Below are 26,824 nucleotides of genomic sequence, written 5' to 3'. Positions count from 1 at the left end.
GGTGACATGGTGATGAGCAAGATAGCTCCAGTCAGGGTTGACTTACTCAGCAGATAGGGTAGATACAGTTCCTAGAGCCCACAGCAGGGCCTGTAAAATGGTGCAGGCACTTTGGCAAACAGTCTGGTGGTTTCTCCAAATGGCAAATACAGACCTGCCATTCGACCCAGCAATTCTACTCCGAGGTATATACCAAGGAGCGATGAAAACACGCGTCCACACAAAAACTTACATGTGAACACTCATAGAAGCGTTATTCACAACAACCAGAAGGTGGAAACAACCCAAACGTCCATCAATGGACAAACAGCTCATCCAAATGTAGTGTGTCCACACAATGGAGTATTATTTGGTCATGAAAAGGCATGAAGTACTGATCCGTGCCACCACACGGATGATCCTTGAAAACATCATAGTAAGTAAAAGAAGCCAGCCACAAAGACCACATGTTCTATTACTCCATTCCTATGGAAGTCCAGAATAGGGAAATCTATAGAGACAGAAAGCCAACTAGTGGTTGCTTAGGGCTGGAGGGAGGAGAAGATGGGGGGCGGGGGGTGATAGCTAAATGCTTCCTTTTGAGGTGGTGAAAATGTTCCAAATTTGGCAATGGTGACAGTTTCGTGAGTCTGAGCATAGACCACCACACTGTGTATTTTTAAGTGAGTGGATTCCGTGGTATGTGAATTATATCTCCGTCGAGCTCTTTCGTTTTTTTAATGAGGCCCTGGCCCCAGTCCGTGCCTCCCAGGGCGGACAGCCTAGCAGGGCATAGAGACCTGGAACGGGAGATTACACATGTGAGAACTGCTCTGGAGGGGGTCATAACTGAGGGTCCCACCCAGCCCCAGGCTTCGGGATGGTCCCCAGGAGGAGGGCAGGCAAACTGGACCCTGAAGGGAAGTAGGACTCAGGGGAAGAAAGCCCGGTGGCAGTTCTAGGCCAAGGGCCTGGCAAATGTGAGCCAGAGCGCACCGTGCATGAGCCGGTGAGAGTCAGGAGAGCGGGACATCCGCACAGGGGGCAGGCAGGCGGGCACGCAAGAGCAAGGCCTCCCAGCATCCGTTCCCACTTGCAGCCCCGGCACTATGGGCCTGGCCCTAGAGCCCTGCTAAGAAGCAACTTGCTGATGAATATACAAAGCTCTGAAAACTACAGGGGTGCTTTGGCCTGGAGTCAGCAAAAACAGAGATTCCAATAGACCACCCACCTCCAGCTCACAGATGGCTCCCTGAGGCCCAGGAAACACCCCACCGGAATAAAGGAGGGGACGGGTTCCCCACCCTCACTGTGAGGTGGGCTCCCACATGCCTACCGTCCCTTTGGGACTTCCCTTTCAGAGGGCAGAGGCCCAGGGAGAGAGGAGGCTATCTGAACAGTCCACGAGGCAAAACTGGCCCCAGTGGTGGGAGACCCAAGCGCTGTCCTGGAAGGGAGCCCAGAGGCGTGGGCCATCCCCCTCCAGACCGCCCGCCATGCAGTCCCCCTAAGTGTTGTGCAGCACCACCCCCATTCTTCCTCCCTCCCCCCACTAGGAGCTGACTCAAGGCAGATGGGACAAAAGTGCCTCCTGGTGGTGGCCCGGTGGTTCACATTCCATTCACCTAGGCACCTGCACCCAGGGCCAGCCCTGTGCAGGGAGGGTGCTGGGATACAGACAGGATCTGCGAGACCATCGTCTGCCTGATGTCTGAGTTTCACTGCATCCCTCTGGGCCTCGGGAATCCAAATCCTGGCCTCTTCCAGAGCACCCCTGTGAAGACAGGATGGGAACAGCCCAAAGGGGCCTGGGGACAGTGGAAGTACCCAGAATGAAGCTCCTTGTTTCCTTGTCTGTCTCCCCAGAATGTCTCCTATTTCTTTGTCCCTCTCCTCACCAGGACCTCTCTTCTCCCCACGAGGCCCTTCCCAGCCCCACCTCCTCCTCCCTCAGGTCCCCTCTGCCCTGCCCCGATGGCCCCTTGTCTGGCCAGGATCCCTTCCTCACCCCAGTCCTCTCAGTGGCCCCAGTGCACCCGACACTGCTGCTCTCCACCAGGGCTTGGACTGGGGGAAAATGGCCTCTGAAGCAGCCCTGCGAACAGACCAGGGAACAGGATCGCTGTGTCTGCTGGAAGGCACCCAGCTGGGCCCCAGCCATCCCAGCAGCTAAACGCGGTGCCGGGCACACAGCAGTGCCCAGCAAGGCTGTAGAAGCGCCTTGACCGGTGCACCTTCCAGGAGCGGCATTTTCACCCTGGTCAGGTCACAGCTGCCTGGGCAACGTAAGGAATTGGGATTACACCTGAGAAAAATCCTCCTGCCTGGAACAGTGGGGATCCCCAAACAAGAGGGGTGCTCTGTCTCTCCGGGGGAGGTGTTTAAATTCCATCCAAGTGTCATTAGTCTGAGAGGGTAGAGGAGTGGAAGGCCTAAGCAGGGGTGGGCTCAGCCTCTCCCCACCACTCCCCTCTTTCTGCTGGGGGACTCCCAAGCTTCCCTTCCCACAGCGGGGGTTGCAGGTCCTAGCATGAACACCTCCCAGGGAGTGTCTTTTTCCAGCACAAACTTGTCTCGGGGCAAAACGGAAACATTTGGAAGAAGGCGGCTTTAAGCAAAGCCTCTCAGCCTCTGGGATTTCCCTGTCCTTCCCTCCCACACGCGCACACAGCCACAGCACGCCCAGGGTTCCCAGACCCAGGACAGGGCCTCTCCCCATGCTTCAGGGGCTCTGCCTCCCCCCACGGCACAGAGGGCAGATCGCTGGCACCCGTCCCACAGCCATCCTGGGAGGAGCCGTGGCGGGGCTCAGCCCCCAGATATGGGGATTGCACCCGGACTGACAGCAGCAGGAAGGAACTGTCAGGGCAGCAAAAGCTCCCGCCAGCCCAGAGTTTCCAGGGCACCTGCTGCCTACGTGCCACCCCCCTACCCTGAAGAACCTGCTGAGGGTTGTGTTCTGCATCGTCTGGTGGAATGACACCTCAGAACTATAAACTGCTGATGGTGATAGCTCATTCCAGAACCGGAGTTATGCCTGACTGGTCCCACCCGCCCCGCCTGGTCAGGCCCACAGGAAGCAGAAGCCAAGGACAGCCCCAGAATGGCTGGGCTGGCAGGTGATGAAAGTGAAGTGTGACTGTGGTGCGGGAAGAGGCGGTTGCTGGATAGGAACAGGGGTGGCCGTCTAGCAGGGAGGGGAGGCTTGTGCAAAAGAGATGGGAGGGGCAGAGAGAGGGAGGGAGGGAGGAGAGCGAGGGGGAGAGATGGACGGCAGTGACCACACCAGCTGCCACAGCATTGCCCCAGACATTTTCACATGTATCCCCACAATACTGTGAAGGAAAAGGAGGTGTCAGTCCATTTTACGGATGAGAAAACTGAGGCTTAGAGAGGTTAAAGGACTTCCCCCAGGTCACCGGTATACCCCAGAGGGGGCATGTTTGCTGCCCAACACTGTTCGAAACGACCAGTGAGCAGTGATAGTAACAAGCAGACTGACATGCAGTCGGTTGTATTATAGTTTTGAAGTTCTCTACAGACAAGAACCCGCAGCAGAGCCCTGTTCCCCATCTGCCCTCGGTGCACCACCGTCCAAGGTCACTCTGCTGGCAGGTGGCAAAACTGGGAATGAACCCAGGTCCATCTGACTCCAAGGACTGTGTCAAGTCCCTGTCGTTGGCCTGGCACACTCACCGGTGTTCTCAACACCTCTTTCCCACTTTCACATCCCCAGGGGTCCTCCATTCTCCTTCCCAACCACCTAGATCCCCTTACTCACAGCCCCAGAGGCCAGACCTGGAGGGCAAACTGGGTTGGGTCCCCAATAAGCACTTGAGATTCTACCCCACCATCATCCTCAGGGCCATGCCTGTCCATTTTGGAGCCCAGAGTCTCCTCTTCATGAAATATCTCCAAAATTAAATGCTCAAATTCCTCTTCTTCCTACTTCCTGCTCCTTTCTCCCCCTTGTCCTGCTTTGAATCTTTGAGGTGTATTCATGCATTCTACAAAACTAGGCATTCCCATCATGTGCCCCACTCTACTAGGCCCTGGGGGCACAGAGTGCACAAAATGCACAAGTGCCTGCATCCTGCAACTTGCATTCCAGCCAGGGAAGGCAGAAGACCAGCAAGCAGACCCATACAGGAGAGGCCCCCTGATGGCAACAATGAGAGGAGGGATCGGGAAAGCTTGGGGAGGGGACTTTAGGGGATGACCTGTGAGCAAGGACCTTGAAGAGCTGAGGAACTGGGCCACGAAGCTCTTTGAGGAAAAGAAGTTCCCAGTGGAGAAACAGCACATGGGAAAGTGTCAGGCAGGACTTTTCCTGTCTGTTTCATGGACAACCAGGAGGTCAGGGTGGCTGGAGCCTGGTAAGCACCCAGATGGATAGAAGGAAATGAGGTCAGTGAAAGGGGACCATAGACTTCTGCATGCCATTTACTCAGTGGGATGGGAAACCAGGAGGGCATAGAAATGACATGATCTAACAGGTTTTTAAAGGATCACTCTGTGCTGTTAAGAAAGACTGAGGGGGAAAGGGAGACTAGCTGGAGGGCACACCAATGGGCCCTGTGAGAAGTGATGGGCTTGGGCAACATGGTAGCAGTGGGGTGGTGAGAGGGAGTAGGAATCCTGGAGTAGGATTAGCCAATGAATTGAATGTGGGCTATGAAAACAAAGCAGAGGAACCAGGATGATGCTCAGATTTTTGGCCTGAGCTACTAAAGGGATAGTGAGCTTGGCAAGTAGAATATATTTAGTGGGAATGGTATTGGGAAAACAGTGTTGGATACATTAGATTGAGACACCTATTTGATATCCAAATAAAGATGTTGATTATTAAAATGTAAGCGTGAAGGACAGAAAGGATGTTCACCATAGCAATATGTCTTGGTAGTCATCAGTGAATAGACAGTTTTAAAGACATGAGACTTGGGATGCCTAAGTGGCTCAGTGGGTTAAGTGTCCGACTTCAGCTCAGGTCATGATCTTGCGGTCCATGAGTTTGAGCCCCGCGTCGGGCTCTGTGCTGACAGCTCAGAACCTGGAGCCTGCTTCCGTTTCTGTGTCTTCTCTCTCTCTCTCTCTCTCTCTCAAAAGTAAATAAACATTTAAAAAAATTTTAAGACATGAGACTGTATGATGTCACCAAGGGAATGCATGTGGATAAAAATGTGAACAGGTACGAAGCTTGGGCCCAAGGATGCTGCAGTGTGTAGAGGTTGGGGATACGATAAGAAACTGGCAACTGAAAAGAAGCTGTCAGTAATATGGCAAGACAATCAGGATAGCATGGTGTCTGGAAACCAAAAGAAGAAAGGATTTCAAGGAAAGGGAAATGATCAACGATGGCAAATATAGCTGAGAAGGTAAGTGAGGGCTGAGGACAGACCACTGAAGTTAGCAACATGGAGATCACCAGTAATCTTCACAAAAAGAATTCTCTCGTCATTACTTTCCTGCTTCTCTCTTTACTCATGCACCTGATAGCTGGGTCTATGGAATGGAGTAGTAAACTAGGAACAGAGGGAAACTTCCTCAATTTGATTTTTAAAAAATCTACAAAAACCTACAACTAACATCATACTTCATGGTGAGAAACTTGAAGCTTTCCCACTAAAATTAAAAATAAGGCAAAGATGCCCCCTTTTACCCCTGCTTTTCAACATCATACTGGAAGTCCTAGCTAATGCAGTAAGACAAAAGGAAATAAATGCTGTAGAGCTTGGAAAGGAAGAAAACAGTGAAGCCTCAAGCTGGATAGCTCAGGGCAAAAGCACACACCTCCCTCCAAGTAGAGCCCCAAGCATCCTAAAGGATCCCAAGCATCCAGTCAAGCACAACAACCACCAGGCACAGGGCAAGTAGAATGAACCGTGTGTCACACTACGATAGAAAAGGCAAACACTTGTCTTTGGATCCTGAAAGAGCTGCAATATTGATAACAATGATAATATCCAGTTGCTTATAACTTTCATTTTCTGTCCAGATGCTTGTTCTTTGTCTCCCATCCAAGTACTAACCAGACCTGAACCGGCTTAGCTTCTGAGACCTGATGAGATCAGGAGTATTCAGAGTGGTATGGCCATAGGCCAGACACTTATAGCTTTGGATCTCTCCAGCCTAACCAAAGATTCATCAATAATGCAAGAAACCTGCACACAAGACTATAGGTCAGCCCTAATGTGTATTTGGGGGGTTCAAAATCATGTGGTTAACTTTCCACACAGGTACATGGCCAAACCATTGGCATGCTTTGGCCTCAAATTATGCCATGGAAGTATTGACTAGTGGAAGTCCTTAAGCTAACTCTTCCCCCACCATTGAGACTGTCTATCTGTGTTCCCTCAGCATCACGCACATTGCCTGGGACAGAGTAGGCAACTGATGATTTTTGAATGAACTAAAAATTAGTGAATTAATCTCTTCTGAGTATCTCAAATCAGACATGCGTCTGTACTAACCCAAATGAGCTTTCCTGAAGGTTCAACTCTTACATAGGCAGCCAGACTGGAGCATGGAGAACAGATAAGGCAGTACAAAAGGTTTTTGGTCTATTTAATCCATCTATAGAGATGCAATAAACCATATTCTTGCCATACCATTTGTTACTCGGAACTGTGCAGACCCTGTCTTTTCTGTACACCCCCATCTATTCAGGAGTTTATATCTGTATGGATGCATCCTTTTGAACCTCTTGCTGGAGTTGTTACCAACCTAACTTTCTGGTGGTTTGCCACAGTAACAGTGAAAAAGTCTATTGGATTTATGACCAAGGCAAATTAATGTCCCCATAATGGCAATTGTGGTGGACTTGTGGGAAAAAATAAGACCATAATGTTTGTGTTTATGTGTTTTTAATGTTTATAGGTTTGATGTTGTAGCCCTGATCTTGAGGAGAATAGGTGTGTCTGAGATTAGCTCATTATTAATAAACTTACAGGCATGAAGAGTTTCTGCTAACTACCCAAGCTCATAAATGTGTCCAAATGGATTTTTTTTGTTTTTATGGGGCCAATCCTCAGATCCCCAGACACATAAAAGGGGAAAGAGGGATCCACTAGCCTCAGAGGGACTCCCAGCTCAAGCCTGCCCCACTCTGCGATCCCTGCTCTGTCCTCACCCAGGAAGTCATCATGTCTTGCCGCTCCTACAGAGTCAGCTCTGGTCGCCGCATGGGCAACTTCAGCTCTTGCTCAGCAGTGACCCCCCAGAACCTGAACCGCTTCCGGGCCAGCTCTGTCTCCTGCAGGAGTGGGCCCAGCTTCCGGGGTCTTGGAAGCTTTGGTAGTCGGAGTGTCATCGCTTTTGGATCGTGCTCACCCCGGATGGCAGCAGTATGCCCTCGTCCCATCCGCTGTGGAGTTGGCTTTGGTGCTGGCAGTGGGATGGCCTTTGGCTTTGGTGATGGGAGTGGTGCTGGTCTGGGCTTTGGGGCCAGCGGTTGTGTTGGTCTGGGATTTGGAGCCAACAGTGGCCTTGGTTATGGCTTTGGCGGCCCTGGCTTTGGCTACAGAGTTGGAGGAGTTGGAGTCCCAGCAGCCCCATCTATCACAGCAGTGACTGTTAACCAGAGCCTGTTGACCCCCCTCAACCTGGAGATTGATCCCAATGCCCAGAGGGTGAAGAAGGATGAGAAGGAGCAAATCAAGACCCTCAACAACAAATTTGCCTCCTTCATTGACAAGGTACTTATAACAGCTCAGTCTCTGGGTCTGGGATGGTGAGAGCTAAAATGCATTGGGGTGTCCTCTCCCTTAAGAAGAAACAGCCCAGGCCTGGGGAATCAACCTTGACCCAGAACCTTCAGGCACCACAGTATGATTTCTGGGTCACTCTGCTGCAAAACAAGGACAAACTTGAGGAAATGCTGCAAGGTGGAATAGACTAAGACAGAGGTTGTGTCTTCTTGAGGAGAGAGGAGCATCCAGCCAAATCTGAGGGAATCCGGACAAACTAAGACCTACCATCTAGTCACTTAGAAATATCTCCCAAATAAGCTAGAAATTAGGACTTTGGCCAGATGTTGGCTACATGTTTAAAAGGTTTTATCCTTTGAGATCTTGGTGCCCTTTTTGACATTGTCATAGCTTCTGAGGCTGTGTGACCACATCTGTTCAGGCTCAGGAAAGTGGAGTATGGAGTAATTTTTGCACAAAACAAATAACGTATACTCCCCATGTGGGGTACCCAGGTTCAGCTGAGTTGCCTAGATTGAGAGAAATAGTAGGGAACTACCAGAGGAAGTCATGACGGTCAGACTCATGAGAGAAACAATGATGTGGAACTGACATCCCACAAACCATGTCTCCATGGAGCAGGAATGCTCTGTGTCTGAGAATAGAAATTCACCTCTGTGAGCTTCAGGCTCCTCATCTCTGAAACAAAGTGTTGGAGCAAATGATCTCCAAGTTCTCCTCCAGCTGATGGAGCTCTTCAATTCTCAGCTGATGGAGTATCCGGGATGGTGGGTATGACTTATGACCTGAGAATTCCTACCTCCTAATGCTTTATCCCACCTCAATATACTTTACTTTGCTCCTCATTCCCTGTGAGAGATGGCCAATATCAGTTTTTAGATACAGGTAAATCCTTGCTCCCCTTTCTTGGAGGATAGAGGCAAAATGGTACTGTGGTGCTTTGGTTCGAAAGTTTCTGTTTAGCTGCGCCTGGCTGAGCATGAGGAGGGGGTCACAGACCTACTCTTCCAGCTTTTACTGAGCTAGAGGATGAATGAAAAGCCAACAGGCAAGAGGACAATGTCAACATGGGGCTGAGAGTCATCTGTGGCCACCTGAAGAGCCGGTCAACGTGTAAGCGACTCTATCAAGCTCTTCAGGTGCCATTTCTTTGACCCTGTGGATTTAGGTGCGGTTCCTGGAACAGCAGAATAAGCTCCTAGAGACCAAGTGGAATTTCCTCCAAGAGCAGAAATGTGCCAGGAGCAACCTGGAGCCCCTCTTTGAGAACTATATCACCAACCTGCGGAGGCAGCTGGATGTAGTGAACAGTGACCGGGCCCGGTTCGAGGCTGAGAGAAACCACATACAGGAGGTCCTTGAGGGTTTCAAGAAGAAGTAAGTGGCATCTGGACTGCATAGACCAAGGATAGGCAGGGTTTGGTCCCCAAAGCAGCTGCCAAGTTCAGATAATAGCAGCTGGACAGATCAGAGTTGAATGCTGGTTTCAATACTCAGCCTAGAGATAGCAGTGGGGGAAATGATATGTAAGACAGGAGGGGGATGCCCTCTGTGGTTCCTGAGTAAAAACTAGTCTTGGTATTGGGCATGATTTGTCCCTAGTCTTGCCTGTGGGAATGGGTCCATTGACTCCAGAAAAATAGTACTCAGGTGCAACAATGAGTTGGGTCCTACATCCTCTATGTTCAAGTGCAGTGACTCTAAGTCTTTTCTAGCAGAGGAGCATAGAGGGTCCACATTTTCAGACCCCAAATCTAATTTGAGAAAGTAAAAAGAATTTGGAAAAACTGAGGGTCACAGGCTCATAAAAGGTCTTAAAGATGAGACAAAGATGAGATGTGAACATGTAGGTGCCAACAAGGACCCGTGCTCCTGGATGCAGCAGAGAAGTTTCAAGAGGCTCACTGGGGAGAGGAGAGTAACTGGCTCTCAGTTCATAATGAGAATGAGAATTCACCCTCTCCATCCTTATCATCCAGGTACGAAGAGGAGGTAGGATTCCGGGCCAACGCTGAGAATGAGTTTGTGGCTCTGAAGAAGGTAAGGGAGAGCCTTAGGTCCAAGCAAACTTCTCCTCCAGACAGCAGAATGTTCCAAAGATACCTTCTGCCCTGGAAACTGCCCAGGAAGCCCTGTGGAGTCTGGGACCACTCGCACAGAGTGGGACCTCTAAGGTCATAACAGGTTCCCTTTGCAGTTCCGATTTGGCCTCAGATTATTTAGGACTGGGTCTTCACGAGAGCAGAGGTCTGAAGAGATGACCTTTTAAGAGTCTTAGATTATCCAGATTCTCCTTGCCTCTAAATAAGCATCAGAAAATGTCTACAGCCCCCAGGGGAGTTTTCATGTTGTAGTAGGGAGAAGAACAATGGTCACTAAGCTGCATTCCAAGGACTCCACCATCCATCGCAAGGCTGGCCTGGCCCAGTGGGGACTGGCCTGATTTTTCCACCCATCTCCAGACCCTGCCAAGCTTAAACGGTGTACAAGTAATGGCCATTTTATCCTTCTCTCTTTTATGTAGGATGTGGATACATCTTTCTTAAATAAGTCTGATCTAGAGGCCAACGCAGATACCCTAACTCAGGAAATTGACTTTCTCAAAGCCTTATACATGGCGGTAAGCATTCATCCCCTTCTGAGCTAAACAAGGAGATCAGTGCTTGGCCTGAACTCCCAGGAGGAGGTGGGGGGGGGGGTTCATCTGGACTGGCATAATTTCTAACATTTGGTATTACACATCTTCCTCTCATTCAAATCTATATCCTCTATATGTTGATGTGTCTACAAATGGATAAGGGAAGGTAAGCAGGCAGGCTTCTTGGCCACCTGACTCAGCTCTATGATAAATTCCTTGGATCTATGATCCAACTCCTTATTGGCCAATCCAAAGACTGGGGTCTAGGAGTTTCACTTCCTCTCTACTGGTCAAAAGACTCTGGAAAACTGATTTGCTAGGAGGTGTAAGAAAAATTGTGGTTGACCTACTTAGCTGGATGAATTAGTTACGTTTTGCTTTGCAAGTGGTCTGTTTGGTCCGGTACAGAGCCAGCCAGTGCTAATGTCTGGCTCCGAGTGGAAAGGCTGAAGAAAGCTCCCTCTGGAGCCCTTATAGTCCAAGCCCCTGGTTCTATTAACAACTTGGGATATAGGAATTCCTAGACCACCATGTTCTAGAATATTATCAACTCTCAATGATCCATGAGCAGCACAGCCACTTTGTGGATATGCCAGGGAGAAGTTTCGGCCCTAGCACGGCTCTCACTCCCCTCCACTGAGCTCCTAGGCACCGTGTATTCACCTAAGCAAATGAAGTGTGAAAGGGAGTCTTCAAGTATATAATGAGGGTTTAAATTCAAACTGAAATGGTTTGCAGTTCATGTCCTTTCCTTTGCCCTCGGTTTGGATGGTCCACTCCGTTGCTTTGATCTGAAAAAAGGAGCAATGCTCTCTGCTCCTAAAGCCACTCCTGGGGCCCCTGGGGCAGAGTCCCGGCCACTGATGGGATACTGAGCCCATCTGTCTCACTGATCCCCCAACACAGGAAATCCAATTGCTGCAGTCACACATCTCGGAGACATCGGTCATCGTGAAGATGGACAACAGCCGGGACCTGAACTTTGATGGAATCATCGACGAAATCAAGGCGCAGTATGAAGAGGTTGCCAGGCGCAGTCGGGCTGATGCTGAGGCGTGGTACCAGACCAAGGTGGGTGGCGGAATGGGGGGGGGGGCACTGAGGAAGAGGTGTGGGCAGCCTCAGAGTAAGACTCATGTACAATGGAGTGGACGCAGCGGAGGTCTAAGGCCCCCATCTCAGCTGGGGCTGTGGTCTTGACTCAGACTTTGGATCCTCATAACATCCCTCGCTTGCCCCCAGTACGAGGAGATGCGGGTGACAGCCGGTCAGCACTGTGACAACCTGCGCAACACACGGGATGAGATCAATGAGCTGACCCGCCTGATCCAGAGACTGAAGGCAGAGATTGAGCACTCCAAGGCTCAGGTGGGCAAAGGAGAGGGGAGGAGACAGAGGGGGCAGTGTTTCTAGCCCCACCTGGGGATCTGCTAGTCCCTGCCAAAGCCCACCTGCACGCTGCCCTTCCTGCAGCGGGCCAAGCTGGAGGCTGCGGTGGCCGAGGCAGAGCAGCAGGGCGAGGCGGCCCTCAATGACGCCAAGTGCAAACTGGCGGATCTGGAGAGCGCCCTGCAGCAGGCCAAGCAGGACATGGCCCGGCAGCTGCGAGAGTATCAAGAACTGATGAACGTCAAGCTGGGCCTGGACATCGAGATCGCCACCTACAGGCGCCTGCTGGAGGGCGAGGAGATCCGGTGAGAGCTCTCCGCGGGAGTTAGGCATCTAGAAAGACTCAGTGGGGGAGGGGCCCAGGTGAAGAACTGCTAACTTGAAGTTAACAGTCTCTTCTCTGCAAACCTTAGTCCCTTTGCCCTCACCAAGGAGTTAGAAGATCGTTCTAGATTTTCGCCCCCCAAATGAGAGTTTGTAGACAGGCTGCACCGGAATCACAGGGAGTTCTGCTTCACTGATTATCTGTTTAAAAACAATAATAATAACACATTTCCTCAAATATTTTGATTCAGTGGTTTTGGGGCAGAGTCTAGGAATGTGTATGTTTTTTTCAAAGTTCCCAGGATGCTTGTACAGCTAGGGGTAAGAACCCCCGGTCCACTCTGCCAAGAAAGCCCTTCGGAGAGCGAGCGGGTTTTCAGGGAATAGCACTGCCTGTGAGCTGACTTATTCCTTTCCATCCCCAGGATCTGCGAAGGTGTTGGACCAGTAAACATATGTAAGAACCTTAAGTCTTTTCCTCTTCACATTTCTCTCCCGGGGCTCTGCAAATTTCCTTTCAACCCAGGCCCACGTTGGGATCAGGAGCCCATGGCTGGGCTGGCCATGACAGTCAGGGAAGCAAGGACCAGCAAGCCCCTGGACTGGGGACATCGCCTTAGCTGAGGTCCAAGATCTCCCCAGAGCCTTCCTTCCCCAGGGTTAAGCAATCACAAAGGTTTGCAGGGCCTAACAGATGGGAGAGCGTTCTGGAAGAGAGTCCGCCTTTTTCCTTTGAGTGGTCTTGCCCTTCAGGGACAAAAGCCAGAGACAGAATGAAAAGATCTGTGCCAACGAGTTGCCCCATGCCCATGGCTGGGGATGGGACAAGAATGAGCGGATGTCTCCCTGTTGCTGCTGCTGCTGCTGCTGCCAAAGTATTGTTTGTGGCCGAGCGTACAGGGGGTTATGCTGGCACTGCAGGGTGGGGGCACAAAGACCAGGAAAGACCAGCCCCTGCTCTCTAAAATTACAATCTTCTTTGGAAGACGAGCCCTCTCCACTATCCACCTAGCCCTCAAAGCCCTGAGGAGATGAATAGGCATTAGTACCCCCTTTTTTATTCACTTAGAGGAAATATGTGGTTTGCCAGAAGCCACAAAGCTAGATTTCTGATCCAAAGGTTTAAATCTACACAGGTGCATGGTGGAGCTGAATGCTATCCTGGGTGGGTCAGGTAGTCACAGCTACTTGTCCTCGGATGTCCCTGCCGTCAGAGAGGGGGAGGCAGCAAGGAGTGGCTTTCTGCAAGAGGTCAAGCTTGAGTGAAGGTCACAGATGGTAGGAAGGATTCTGGTAAAAGGAGAGGAAAGGAGGGGCGCCTGGGTGGCTCAGTCGACTCAGCATCTGACTCTTGATTTCGGCTCAGGTCATGATCTCATGGTTCATGGGATCGAGCCCCGTGTCGGGCTCTATGTTGACAGAACAAAGGCTGCTTGGGATTCTCTCTCCACCCCTCCATCTCTCTCTCTCTCTCTCTCTCTCTCTCTCTCTCTCTCTCTCTCTCAAAAATAAATAAACATTAAAAGAAAAAAGGAGAGGAAAGGACTGGGAGCCCTCTCCACAGATGGGGCTGAGCTAAGGAAGCTTTAGTTGGATTGGCATCCTGGGGTACAGAGGCAGGCCCAGGGGATACCAGAAGGCTACAGAGCAGAGCCATCAGTGGGTGGGAAAAGAACTGACTAGCGACTCCTGTTGGAGGGACAATGTGGGGACCACCAAGGGGCATGATATAATCAGGAGAGAGAAGCCCCAAGCTTTATAGGAGCTACTGCTCCGGTATCTGGATAATCCAGCTCATGCCCAACCTGACTTCAGCCATATATAAATGACAGCCAATTTATGGCTATATGCAACCTGGGGGATTGGCTGAATTCTTCCATTTTAATCTGAATATTCAACTTCAGTTGAGTCACGGCCTTTGAGTCACCCAGACAAGAGAAGGGAAAAATGGGTGTCATCTGTGTGGACGATAGGGACCACTTGGCCAGGCCACTTCCCCTGATGTCACCAGTCCTGTCCCCTCCTCCGCCCCCCTCAGTGGGGAGACCACTGGAGGACTGGGCCCCAGGAGTGGGCAGCCCACCTCGCTGACAGTTTCCCCTCTCTCCTACAGCCGTGAGCAGCTCCCGGGGTGCCGTGGTGTGCGGGCCTGAACCCCTGGTCGCCAGCTCCACCCTCTCCCGTGGTGGGGTCACTTTCTCGGGCAGCAGTGGCATCCGGTCCAGCAGTGCCTGTGGCTCCAGCCTGGGTGGGACCCGGATCGTCACAGCCGGCGGGGACCTGCTGAATGTGGGCTCCCGGGGTGGCTCCGTGCTCACGGGTGAGGCCTGCGTCCCCAGCGTCCCCTGCCCGCTGCCCACCGAAGGGGGCTTCAGCAGCTGCAGCGGGGGCCGCGGCAGCCGCAGCTCCAGCATCCGCTTCGTGTCCACTACCACCTCCCGCCGGACCAAGTACTGAGAGGCCAGTGCCAGCCAGCCACTGCCCAGGGAAGAGCCATCTCACTGTCACCTGCTTCTGTCCCCAGAGGCGTCTGGACTCTGGGCCAGAGGGGACTCCAGCTACCCCTCCTGCCAGGAGGCCGACACTGCCCTCCCCAGGGATTGATCCGCCCAGCCCCTGTCCTCTGGGGGGATTTTCTCACTACCTAGACGCTCTGTCCGCAGCCCCAGTACACTGGCTTCTCCCTGACTCCCCATTCCTGTCCTTTGAATCACTCTCCACCATTGAACAGCCTGAAGAAATGCGCATTCAATACAGTCACACAAATCAGTGCGCCCGGGAGAAAAGGAACCGTCCAAAGCCAAAAAGAATGTGCTTGGGTAGCAATGCCACCCATGCCTTGGACTAATTTGGAGAATGGAGAGTTGGCTGTCTACACTGCAGGCGTCTTTAGCCCACTGTCCTTTGCTTCCTTCTTCTTCCTTTCCCTGGCAGGAGAAGGTTCTTTCCTTCTCTTCCTCCCCCAGAAGGACTCCCAGTCCTTCGTGGCCCAAGGATCTCTAAGTCCCCTGAGATGGTTCTTCTCCAAGTGGCAGATGTCCTAGCTGCTTCTCTCCCAGGGTCATTGGTTTAATTCCAGCATGTGAGTGCACGAGGTGGGTGGGGTGCAGATGGGGAGGTGGGCTCTGCTGTGTTGCATGTGCCCCGTCCCTGTGGGTGGTGTGAAGGAGGCCCAGCCCTGTCCGCTGTAGCGGGGTTTATGTCTACAAGCTCCAGGGAGGGCCTGGGTTGGGGGACAAGGTGCCTGTTTATACTTTTCTTTGCGTTGCTGGGTTTTCAATAAACTTGCCAAGCTAACATCACCAGGACTCTGGCCTCTCCTTCCAGATCACACTGCTGATGGGGGGAGACTGCCTCCTAGACTCCACCAGCCCAGCCCCCTGGGGACTTGCCGAGGGCAGAGGCTGCTGTCATGGGCACAGGGGAGGCACAGAGGAGGCACAGAGGAGGCACAGAGGAGGCACAGAGGAAAAAGGGCTCGGGACCCTCCCTGGAGGACCTCGCAGCTCAGGGAGGGAGAGGAAAAATGCAGCAAAGGCCCTGAGAACAAGTGCCCAGCAGCCCACTTCTCTCCTGGAGAGAAGTCCTGTACCTCATGGCCAACACGAACCCTTCTACCTGTTCCCCAGCCTCCCCAGCCCCACTTCTTCTGGGATCATTACAGGACCCTCATCCTTCTGTCCTCACTCTTGTCTCCAACCGGCTCACTCACCATGATGCTGTTAGGAAGGCCTTACTCACATAGAAAACTGATCATGGCTCTCCCCTACTTATAGCCCTCAGTGGCTGCCCATTGTCTTCTAGTGAAAGCCCAAACTCTTTAACATGGCGGAACATGAGCGTTCTGCGCATATACTTCCTCCCTCGCCATCCGTTCCATGCACCCCATGCTGGCTCTCCTCTTTTATTCATTCATCCACCAGACTTTTGATAAACGCTTAATACACGTCAGACACAATGCTGAGAAAACAGCAGTGAACAAGACTTCGTCCCTGCCCTCAAAGACCTTATAGTCCAGGCTGACAGATGGACCGGTAAACAAGCACTTATGACTTGATATGCTAAGCGCTGGGTTAAGAGTGGAATCCATGCTGCGATGCACGGAGGAGAGGCCCGACTTAGACCAGGAGCATTATTAAAAGCTTCCTGGAAGATGTCATGTCAGAGCAGAGATGTGAAGGATGATGAATTAGCTGTACTGACATGGAGGAAGTACTCCAATCAGAGGAAACAAGGTGTGCAAAACCCAGGATGTCGGAGAAAGCACGCCCAGTTTGGGGATCTCACTGGGGCTGAATATAGCATAGCCTGCAAGGGACAGCATAGGTGGGGGCAGGAGGCAGCCCAGATGCGCTCTCACCTTGAGAGTCCTCCTTTTCAGAGAGCAGGAAGCACACCCTTCATCTTTATAGATACTGCCTTGCCCACTCCTCAGCCAGCAACCTGAGAACTTGCATGTTGTTCTGCTCACAGCTGAAGGCCTATCTGGCCCTGGACTCACCAGCCACCCACCCTCCTGCTTGCAGGAGCTCCATACCACCTCCACACCGGTAGGCATTTCCAGAGACACTGGAGACACATTGCAGGAGTAGGACTTTCCTTCCATTGATCTCTCTCAACAGCTTCTCTACTGCCAGATTCCTGCACCCAGACAGCTGCTGTAATGTCAGCCTCCCACAATGCACAGCAGCAGCACCCAGCAGCCAGGAGCTTCCCCGGCACCCTTCGTGGGAAGTTTCATAGCCAGTGCCCCCCTGCAGAACACCTCTTCCTAAAAAGCTTTCCCCAGCACCCTAGAGGGTAGATTTCTCCTAAGTTCTGGATGGGAGATTTCCAGCAAGTTCCATTGATGTGGCATCTCAGTGACTTCCCTAGAATCCAGTGAGCAGTGGCAGTGCCCTCTCCAATGAGACCAGGAGCTCAATAATGGCTTTTCCTTGGGGCCCTAGAGGTAGTGACTGTCCCTTACATCTGTCCTTCCATACTCTCTAGAGTTCTCTGGACTTCTTACTAGCCACTCTCTCATGACTCCAGTCCTAATATTATCTATATTAAGCTTCCCCTGTACAAGTTGCTGTGCAGTATTATCCCCCAATTGGACCCTAACACATGCCCCTTGGACAGCATGGCTTCCAATCTCTAAGACCAGACAGCAAGCCAACATGGGGACTCCTCAGGCTCCAGTCATTAGTTTCATCTCTTCTCTTTCTATCCTACCCCATAGGTGATCTCACCCAGTCAGTGTTATGGCTTTAAATGTCATCCATACATCAATGACTCCTGAGTTTATATCTCCAGTCCACACCTCCCATTAACTACAGGCTGGTATATAACAGATTGCTTATTGACATCTCCATTTGTGTATCTAATGGGCATCTCAAACTAAACACATCCAAAAACAAGCCCTTCTCCTTCCTTCTTCCCCCTCCATACTGTTCCTTCCATATTAACAGCATCTCCCTTCAGTTGCCTAAGCCAAAAAAACACTTAACAATCATCTTTAAACTGTCTTTCTATCTTGTTCCCCATATTAAATCCATCAGCAAATCCTGTCCGCTTAATCTTCAAATAATGTCCAGAATCCAACTGCTTCTCACCACCTCCATGACTACCACTGAGGTCCAAATCACCACCATTCTTGCCTGGACCGCTGCAGAAACCTCCTGTCTGGACCCTCTGTTTCTCTTCTCATCTCCCCTCAGTATGTTCTCAAAAAGCAGCCAAGGTGATCCTGTTAAAACTAAGTTGACTTTCAGTTGCATCCATGATGAAGTAAGCCTATTACAGCCTGTCTCTCCCACTGATAACAACTAAAATCTCTGGATAAAGTCCAACACACTAGAGGACTCTCTCTGAAAAGTAAATAAAAGCAGGTAGATCATGGCAGGAAGACAAAAGTGAAGAAGCAACCATGTTTTTCTTTCCCCTCTGCCCACATGGCAGGCCCCTGTGGTAAGGTTGTGAGCCATCAGCACAATCAACTATAACTTTAATAGAAATCCCATCTTTCCAGCCAGAGGAAGCAGGAAATGGGGCCACTGTGGACAGGAAAATATGAAGGGGGTAATCTTCAGGTTTTCCTCTTTTCTCTCATAGGTTTGGCCTGAGAGCATATTCCAGTCATGAAGCCATGCAGCAGCCATGATATGGCAGCAGAGACTCCAAGAGAAACCTGATATTTCTGGAAGGAGGAGCCAGGAAAGCAGACCTCACAGAGGAAGGATTGAAAGAGGAAAGCTGGAGAAGGGGATTCCTCTGTGTGTAAATTCACAACTCGTATAAGTCTTGGGCTCTCCCTTGAGCAACACATGCATGAAGAGACCCAAATAGCAAGCCAAAGCCTTGAGCACTGAAGTAAGATTGAAATCATTGCACATGTTTCAGACACACCCTTAAGTGGAACAGGCACAGGACAGACACAAGTCAGCAAGCAAAGAAAGGCTTGGAAAATTGGACTAAGTTTGGAACTGCTTCCTGCAGATGGAGAACCTTCAGTCTGAACCTAAGTAGGCAGATGCCCTACTAAAACAAACAAAACAAAACATAAACTTCTTCAGAGGGTTTTAGCAGGACCAAGAGTCTATACATTTAAATGTATAGATTTAAATGTCCCAGATACAATCTAAAATTTTTTTGATTTAAAATGTCCCAGATACAATCTAAAATTTTTTTGATATCAAGGAAGCAGGAAAATGTGACCAAGTTTTAAGGGGTAAAGAAAATCAACAGATGCCAATCTCAAGGTAATACAGATGTTGGAATGATCACACAAAGCTTTTAAATTGCTATTATAATGGTGTTTCATTAGATAAAACTAAACACATTTGAAGTGAACTAAAAGGTAGGAAATCTCAGCACAAAATAGAAACCACAAAAACAGAACCAAATGGAAATGTTAGAACAAAAAAACCACTACATATAAAATTTAAAAACTATTAATGGGCTCTACAACAAAAAGGAGAGGACAAAAGAAAGTCAATAACTTGAAGACAGATCAACAGAAATTATCCAATATGAAAAATAAAGAGAAACAAATATTGAAAAAATATTTTTAAGAAAAATTAAGAAAATTAGAAGAAAATTAGAAAATTAGAAGAAAATTAGAAGGAAATTAGAAGAAAATTAAGAAAAATGAAAAGGGGCTATTCAGCAAGAAGACATAACAATTCTAAATGCAGATGCACCTAATAACAGAGCTTCAAAACACATAAACCACAAACTGATAGAACTGAAAATCAACATGGGCAAATCCACAATCATACTTGATTTAAACACTTTTTTCTCAGTAATCAACAGAACAAGTAGACAGAAAGTCAGTGGGAATACAGAAGACTTGAGCCACACTATCAATGAACCTGACTTAATTGACATTTATAGAACATTCCATCCCAAAACTTAAAAAAAACACACATTCCTCTCAAGTGACAACAGGGAACATCTACCAAAATAGCCCATTTCTGGGCCACAAAACAAATCTTAACAAATTTAAAAAAGCCAACCCCACACAAAGCATGTTCTCTAACCATAATGGTATTAAATTATATATCAGTATCAGAAACATCTCGAGGATACCTCCAAATAGTTGAAAATCAAGCAGCACACTTCTAAATAACACAGAGACCAAAAAGAAAGTCACAAGGACAATGAGAAAATATTTCCACTGAATGACAATGGACACAGCATATCAAAATTTTAAGATCCGGCTAACCCAGTGCTTCGAGGGAAATTTACCACATTGCATACTTAAGTTAGAATAGAAGTAGGGTCTCAAATCAATTATTTAAGCTTCTCTTTTAAGAAAGGAGGAAAAGAATAGCAACATAAACATAGAGAAAGCAGAAGAAAGGAGATAAGAAAGATAAAAGCAGAAAACAGACATTGAAAAGCAGAATGACAACGTCATGCAACTGAAAAGCTGGTTCTTTCTGAAGACTGGTAAGATGGGGAAACCCCCAGCCAAACTGAGCAAGGGGCAGGAGAAAGCAGACAAAAATTAGCAATATCGGGAGTGAAAAGAGGGACATCTCTACAGACACTGCAGATATTAAAAGGATAATAAAGGAGTATTACAAACAGCTCTATGCCCATAAATCTGGGAACTTGGAGGAAATGGATTAATTTCTTGAAAAACACAAGTTCCCAAATCTCATTCAAGATGAAATCAATAACCCAAATACAGGGCTGGCTTTATGGGCACGTGTGGTACTGTGATTTATAATAAAAAATAGATATTTGGATTTGCCCCTTCCTGGCATAGGGATCCTGAAACCCTTGGAATTTCCCAAGCGAGGAGAGTGATAAAGTTGTCTTTTGTTATGTTAGTAAGGTGATTTTTAGGCTGTACCTAAGGAGAGAGGCTAGTTGCCAGGAGACCAAACCAGTGATTACAGGGTTGAAACTTCCCAGAGTTGGGATGGGGGCTGGAGGTTCAATGGATCAATAGGGGCTGGAGGTTTAATGGATCAATCAGGACGAGGTACTGAAGCCTCCCTAAAAACCCAAAAGGACTGGGTTCAGAGAGCTTCCGGGTTGGTGAACGCATGGAGATGTGGGGAGAGTGGCAAAGCCCCGTGCCCTAGCATCTCTTCCATCTGGCTGTTCCTGGGTTGCATCCTTTTATAATAAAACAATAATCTAGTAAGGAAAATGCTTCTCTGGCTTCTGTGAGCTGCTCTCGCAAATAGAAGGGATCCAAAGAGGGGGTTGTGGAAGCTTGAATCTATAGTTTAGCAAGGTTGCAGAATGCAAGGCCCAGATACAAAACCAACTGCCTTTCTATGTCCAGACAAAGAGCAGTTGGAAATTAAACATTCTTTACGTATCGTTTGCAATAGCACCCCCAAAGTGAAATGTTTCGGTATGCATAAGCCTTTATGAAGTATGGGAAGGATCCATCTGTGTGCTGAAAATCACAAAACAACAATGAAAGAAATCAAACATGACAAGTAAATGGGCAGAGACGCTCTTCATGAACTGGAAGACTCAATATTGTTAAGAGGTCAATTGTCCCCCAAAATTCTCCCCCAAGGATCACATAGGGGTCAAACCCGTGGACTCTGGTGTGGGCAGAGCAGGTGCTCCAGGTACCAGCTGTGTGACCAGTGGTCCTAAATAATAGGCAGGAATTTTTCATACTTTAACTCACTTCATTCTCTCAATAACATTATGTGGTAGGTACGTATTATTCTCTCTTAAGATTCTTTCATGATTATTTGACAGATGACAGAAGCAAGTCCCAGAGAGGCTGAGTGAGTGGTGGACACAAAGGCGCTCTGACTCCAGAGCCCATGCCGGTCACCACATAGTTGTTGTGTCAATCTCAATAAGCCTCTTGCCTCGTCTGTAAAGTGGGAAAATATTCTTTCCTTCCAAGAGTCGTTGCGGAGGTGACACACAGTGACAAAACTGAGGGGCTCAGCACCCAGCCTGGCACACAGTGGGTGCACAGCAAATGGCTACTGTTTTCATGATGGCGGTGGCGGTGGTTCTGGTTTTATGACTAATGGAGAGTAGCTGTGTTCAGCAGTTCTGCCAATACGGTACCAAACATGGGCGGATGCTGAAGTGTCAGCAGACTCTTTTTAGCATCTTCCCGCCGGCCTCTCCCGTCCTGCATCCTGGGCTCAGACTCCCGGGGCCAGTGGTGGGGGTTTGCTGCCCTCTGCTGGCCACCAACCTTCCAGGAGGCGCTGCACGGGATTTTCCAACTACATTGGCCGAATGCTCTTGTGGGCAGCTTAGAGTCTTTTAAAACAATTTTATCCTCCAAAATCGTGCTTGCGACACAAATATTACAACAACGCATAGCATTTTTAACAAAGAAACCCACCCTCTCTCTCACCAGCCCAGCATAGCCCTGTTTACACCATTCTGTGCCTCTGTAAGTCTTTGTTCCCTACAGGCGTTCAAGAAACCACCACCTCACAAAGGAAAAAGCCTCGGTGGGCTCTGAATCCTGAGGGCTTCAAACTGGGTGTGCTCCTTGGGGCTGAAAGGCCAGTTCTTCCCACAAGGCTTCATTTTCTGCCAACATTAAATATCTAACATATCCAAGGTATCTATTCGCTTACACAGTCAGTCAACAAATATTTACTAAGCACTTGCTATATTCCCAGTGCTGTTCTAAGTGCTTGGGGACCACCAATGAACAAAACAGACAAAGTCTTTGCTCCTGTGCACTTTTGTTTTCTTGTTTGGGGGAGTAAGAAGAAAGACTGACAATAATCAAACAGAATAAATAAGTCAATTACTGAGTGTTAGAAGGTGTTAAGTGCCATGCAGAAGAAAAAGATCAGAACAAGATAGGCCTGACAAAGAATGCCCTGGGGATGGGAGGCCACAGTTGCCATTTTATAAAGAACCATCAGGGAGCCTCTTTGAAGGCAAGAGAAGACCCACAGGTAACAATGGAGCAAGCCTGAGACTGAGGGAAGAACATTCTGGGCAGAAGGAACAGCCAGTGCAAAGGCCCTGAGTTAATAGTGTTGCAGATGTGTCCAGGGAGCAGTGGAAGGCCAGTGTGGTGGCCGAGAGCGAGATGACGTGAAAAGGGGGACAACAGGGTCAGGCGGTACAGGACCCTGTTGGGCATCCTGAGGACTATGTCTTACTCTGAGCAAAATGGGGAATCACCAAAGCATTTGAACAGAGGAGTGACAGGCTCCAACTTCCTATTTTATTTTTGTTTTAATTTTTTTTCAACGTTTATTTATTTTTTTGGGACAGAGAGAGACAGAGCATGAACGGAGGAGGGGCAGAGAGAGAGAGGGAGACACAGAACCGGAAACAGGCTCCAGGCTCTGAGCCATCAGCCCAGAGCCCGACGCGGGGCTCGAACTCACGGACCGCGAGATCGTGACCTGGCTGAAGTCGGACGCTTAACCGACTGCGCCACCCAGGCGCCCCTCCAACTTCCTATTTTAAGGGGATCACTCTAGGTGTTGAAAATGGAGTGGAGGGGAGCAGGGCAAGCAGAGAAACCACATGCCAATCTTACCTGTTTTATAAATAAATATATATGTGTATACAGTTACAGAGTTACATACTTATAGCTTTAGATAGCTGTTTTCCTGTTGTGATTTAGGGAAATGGTTCTAGTGCTAAAAAAAAAAAAAAGTCAAGAAGGGGGCACCTGGGTGGCTCAGTCTGTTTAAGCATCTGACTCTTGGTTTCGGCTCAGGTCACGATCTCATGGTTCGTGAATTCCAGCCCCGTGTCAGGCCCTGCGCTGGCAGCTCGGAATCTGCTTAGGATTCTCTCTCTCTCTCCCTCTCTCTCTGCTCTTCCCCCACTTGCACTGTCTCTGTCTCTCTCCAAATAAATAAAGAAATAAGCTTTAAAAAAATGAGTAGGAGAAAAATTTTCCAAACCATTACTAAGGCCCGATTCTGAAATTAGAGGCCCTGTATTAATTGATGAGCTGACCCAGAGTGGCCACAGGCAACAGCAAAACCACCAGGGAAAGCCACCTGCAGGAAGGTACGTGGATAGGGTTTAGGAAGAAACTACGGGGATTCTTGAAGTTCCTGTAGGGAAGCCTGAGAGGGAAGGTGGGCAGGCCTGGGAGCGGCTGTACTGACTGCATGGGCCCTGCAGGGCCCTGTCCTGGATGCACTGGGGACAGCACAGTGGGTCATCCAGCTCCTCCCGGCTGCTCAGACCTCACTCCTCTCACCTAGGGTACTGAGTCATGCCCAAGTTTTATAAAAGCCAAAGAAAGTGTCACGGGGCTAGAAAACCCTTAAAGATTGGTGTCCCAGCACCAGGACATGGTGTCGATTCAAAAGTGTGGAGACCAGCAGAGATGATGGGCGATGCCCAACTTGAATGGGCTGTGCGGGCAGTGAGCAAGTTGCCTGGGTCTCCAGGGTGGGGTAAAGCATCTCTCTCACTCAATTAGGTCTCGAAGACTTCCTGGAAGAAGTGACCTCTTAGGAGCATTTCACGTTGCAAGAGAGATGTGGGTTATGAAGTGCACATTCCTGACACTGGGTGTGGCCTTCAAAAGATATGGGAGCAGGCGGGGACAGGACCAAAGAGGGGGATGAATGACAGCACCCAAGACAAATGGGTGTGGAAGGAGATAATTGGAGTTACCTGGGAAGCCCTGGAAACAGCATTTTACAAGCTGTCTGCTGAGACAGGAGGAGAAATCACAGCCTCCCTCTGACTAGTTCACAGAGGCTTCCTGGAAGAGGTGGCCAGCCATTTAGGAACATTCCAGGGAAAGGTGTGACCAGAGAGGAGGCTTGGGAACCTACAGGGCTCAGTGGCAGTAAAAGAGAAGGAGGCCAGTGAAGGGAGGTCGACCCTCACCCCAGAGTTGGTCCCATAAGCAGAGGTGGTCATGGGTAATGAGTAGAACCAGGCATGGGTCTATGGCTTCTCTGTCCCTTTCTTGGTAGAACCAGACAGCAAAGACCCAGGTCCCATGGGTCTACGTAACCCCCTCCAACCGGGGCAGCTGTGTCAGACTGGCCTGGTGGCTCCAGTCCAAATCACCATGCAGACAGACTTCTCCAGCAGCCCCGACCAGCCCTGGGCTCGGCTGCCAGCTACAGCAATGCAAACTTCGCCCAGTTCCCATGCACACATCCCTATGCCAGGCTGGAGCCTGGCCTCACTCCTGAAACACTCAAGCCCTTGTTCCCCACGTCTCCTGAGTCCCCCAGCATCCCTTTCCCCATCTTCAGTGCCCAGGCCCAATTCGAGGTGGAGGTTTGGGAGGGGTGTGTGTGTGTGTGTGTGTGTGTGTGTGTGTGTGTGTGTGTTGGAGGCATGGGGAGCAGCTGACTCAGGAGCCTCCCTCTGGGACAAAGCCTCCACTCCCTCCTGCCCCCCTGCCCCCATGGAGAGGCAGAAATGGATCTAGGTCCATCCTTTTCAACAAGCTGAAGGAGAGTAGAGGCTTACTAGAGTTGAGAAGAGTTTTGTGGGCTTTCCAAGCTGGCTGAGCAGAAAGTCCACCCACCTTCCACCTCCCACACCTGCCCATCCTCCCTCCCCCTGGCCCCCCCACCATGTTCAAAGGGCCCAAATCCTTTTTGGCCTACACACCAGATCCAGCTCTACACAACAGGCAGTCAGGAGCTTACTGTCCAAGGTGCCAGAATACATCCCTGGACCCAGGACAGCAGCACCCCCACCAAGGGGTGGGAATCAGCCCCTGAACTCCTCTCTCCGCCCCCAGACTCCACCTCCAATTTTTATACTAGTGAAATCAGGTTAAAGGAAACATTAAAAGCAGCCTTGAAAGGGTAAAGAAGTCATAAATGTGCAGAGGAGGTGAAGACCATGGGTGAGGCAGGAAGTACACCCACTCTCTGCTGGGTGCAGGGGTGTGGTAGGGGCATTCCCGATGGGAAGCAAATCTGAAGATCCTTTGGGGCCAGCTGGTAAGGCTGCCTGCTCCTCCCCACCAGCTGCCCAAAGTCTCTCTGCCCTCCTGAAAGAACACATGGGGGGTGTGGAGATAAAGGGCAATCAGCCTGGTCCTGGGTAAAGACTTGCGGCGGGGGGGGGGGGGGGGGGGGGGGGGGCATCTGTGGAGATGAGAGCAGGCCCAGGACAGACCTTCAGGCACCTGAGGGAGGATGCAGGCAGTGGCAATGATTGGCTCTGGGAGGCTCCCCGGAGGGGTTGTCACCCCTCCGAGGAAATTCCTCTGCCCTTCTTCCCTTCTTCTAGAAGCTCCTAACACCTGGGGTGCCTAGCTGGCCTCCCTGGGGGCAAAGACCACATCCCCCAGCTTTGTGCTCAATGAACCTTAAAAGAATAGCAATCATTATCCTAATAAGTGGCTCCAGGATAAACAGGAAACAGGGACGTTAGGAGGAGCTAGGCTCCCACAGCCCCTGGGAGCCAGAAATCACGATGTCCTCTGAACAGAAAAAAGCCTCTTTCCTGCCCCCATCTCTAAAGGTTTCTCTAGGGATGACAGTGACAAGATGCTCCCCTCCTCTGGCTGGTAGTCTTGGCAGGAAGAGAGACTCAGAGAACCCGTTTCTTCTTAAAGAGCCAAGAGAAGGTGCCCAAAGCAAGTTCGCAGAAGCCAGGTTATCCCAGGACTGGCTTCTTCCCTCCTTGCCATCCCTTGGGAGAAAGTGGCTAAGAGGAAAGGTTCCCCATTATCCGCAAGTGGCCATTATTGTGGCCACTGAGAGTTGAGTGGTTTGCAAATTGCTGGGTGAGAAGCGAAGGCTCTGAAACAGAGCCTCTGGGCTGGAATCCAGAAGGTTCTAAGAGACCATGTGCTCTAGCCCTCTGTCCTGCAGGGAGCATGGTCAAAACGGTCCCACGGATCTGAACCACCTTCCAGGCAATCACGCCTGGGTGGGTTCGACTTGCCCGATCCATCACAGTGATTTACTTGAGAACGTGTCCTGCGTGGAGCCCGGAAGGACAGAGGTAATGCGTTCGCGGGATCTCGCCCCAACTGGGGCCCTAGACCTCCCCACTTGAGACAGCGGCCATGGCCTCGACCCCAATGCCAGCCACCTCAGACAGTTATGGAGTTCAAATCCGTCTCCAAGTGTGGGTTGGGGCCATCTGAGACTGAGAGAAAATTAATTACTTAATGTACGTAAACGAGCTTTGAAGATGAAAAGTGCAAACACAGTGTCCCTAATAACATCTTCAATACTTTTACGGAGGCCCCGAGTCGCCGCTGAGCTCACCTTTAAGATGAGTCTTTGGGGAGTTGCTGGCAAACTCCCCAAGCCAATAAACAACATAAAATGGCTTTTCACTCCTTTTATGCAGCCAACCCCAGCTCTCCCCACCAATAAAA

At 49.9% G+C, this 26,824-nt stretch overlaps 1 protein-coding gene across 1 annotated transcript; it reads left to right on the top strand.

Annotated features, from left to right (window-relative positions):
- The first annotated feature begins 7,044 nt into the window (after positions 1-7,044).
- KRT84 (keratin 84) lies at positions 7,045-15,245 on the top strand. The gene is made up of 9 exons (XM_027036229.2): positions 7,045-7,673; positions 8,854-9,062; positions 9,665-9,725; positions 10,210-10,305; positions 11,230-11,394; positions 11,566-11,691; positions 11,797-12,017; positions 12,462-12,493; positions 14,150-15,245. Exons 1-9 carry the CDS (start codon positions 7,122-7,124, stop codon positions 14,491-14,493), a joined length of 1,806 nt encoding a protein of 601 aa, XP_026892030.1. The 5' UTR covers positions 7,045-7,121; the 3' UTR covers positions 14,494-15,245.
- The last annotated feature ends 11,579 nt before the right edge of the window (positions 15,246-26,824 follow it).

Source organism: Acinonyx jubatus, chromosome B4 (genome assembly GCF_027475565.1).
Source record: "Acinonyx jubatus isolate Ajub_Pintada_27869175 chromosome B4, VMU_Ajub_asm_v1.0, whole genome shotgun sequence".
Classification (NCBI taxonomy): Eukaryota; Metazoa; Chordata; class Mammalia; order Carnivora; family Felidae; genus Acinonyx; species Acinonyx jubatus.
Note: the sequence above shows the minus strand (reverse complement) of the source record. Positions and strands in the feature narration are given on the sequence as shown.

What these genes read in the sequence shown, in the direction of transcription:
- KRT84 (XM_027036229.2), top strand. Translation starts at nt 7,122, where the DNA reads ATGTCTTGCCGCTCCTACAGAGTCAGCTCTGGTCGCCGCATGGGCAAC. An exon ending in TTGCCTCCTTCATTGACAAG is followed by an intron (nt 7,674 to 8,853) that starts GTACTTATAACA and finishes CTGTGGATTTAG; the next exon opens with GTGCGGTTCCTGGAACAGCA. An exon ending in AGTTTGTGGCTCTGAAGAAG is followed by an intron (nt 9,726 to 10,209) that starts GTAAGGGAGAGC and finishes TCTTTTATGTAG; the next exon opens with GATGTGGATACATCTTTCTT.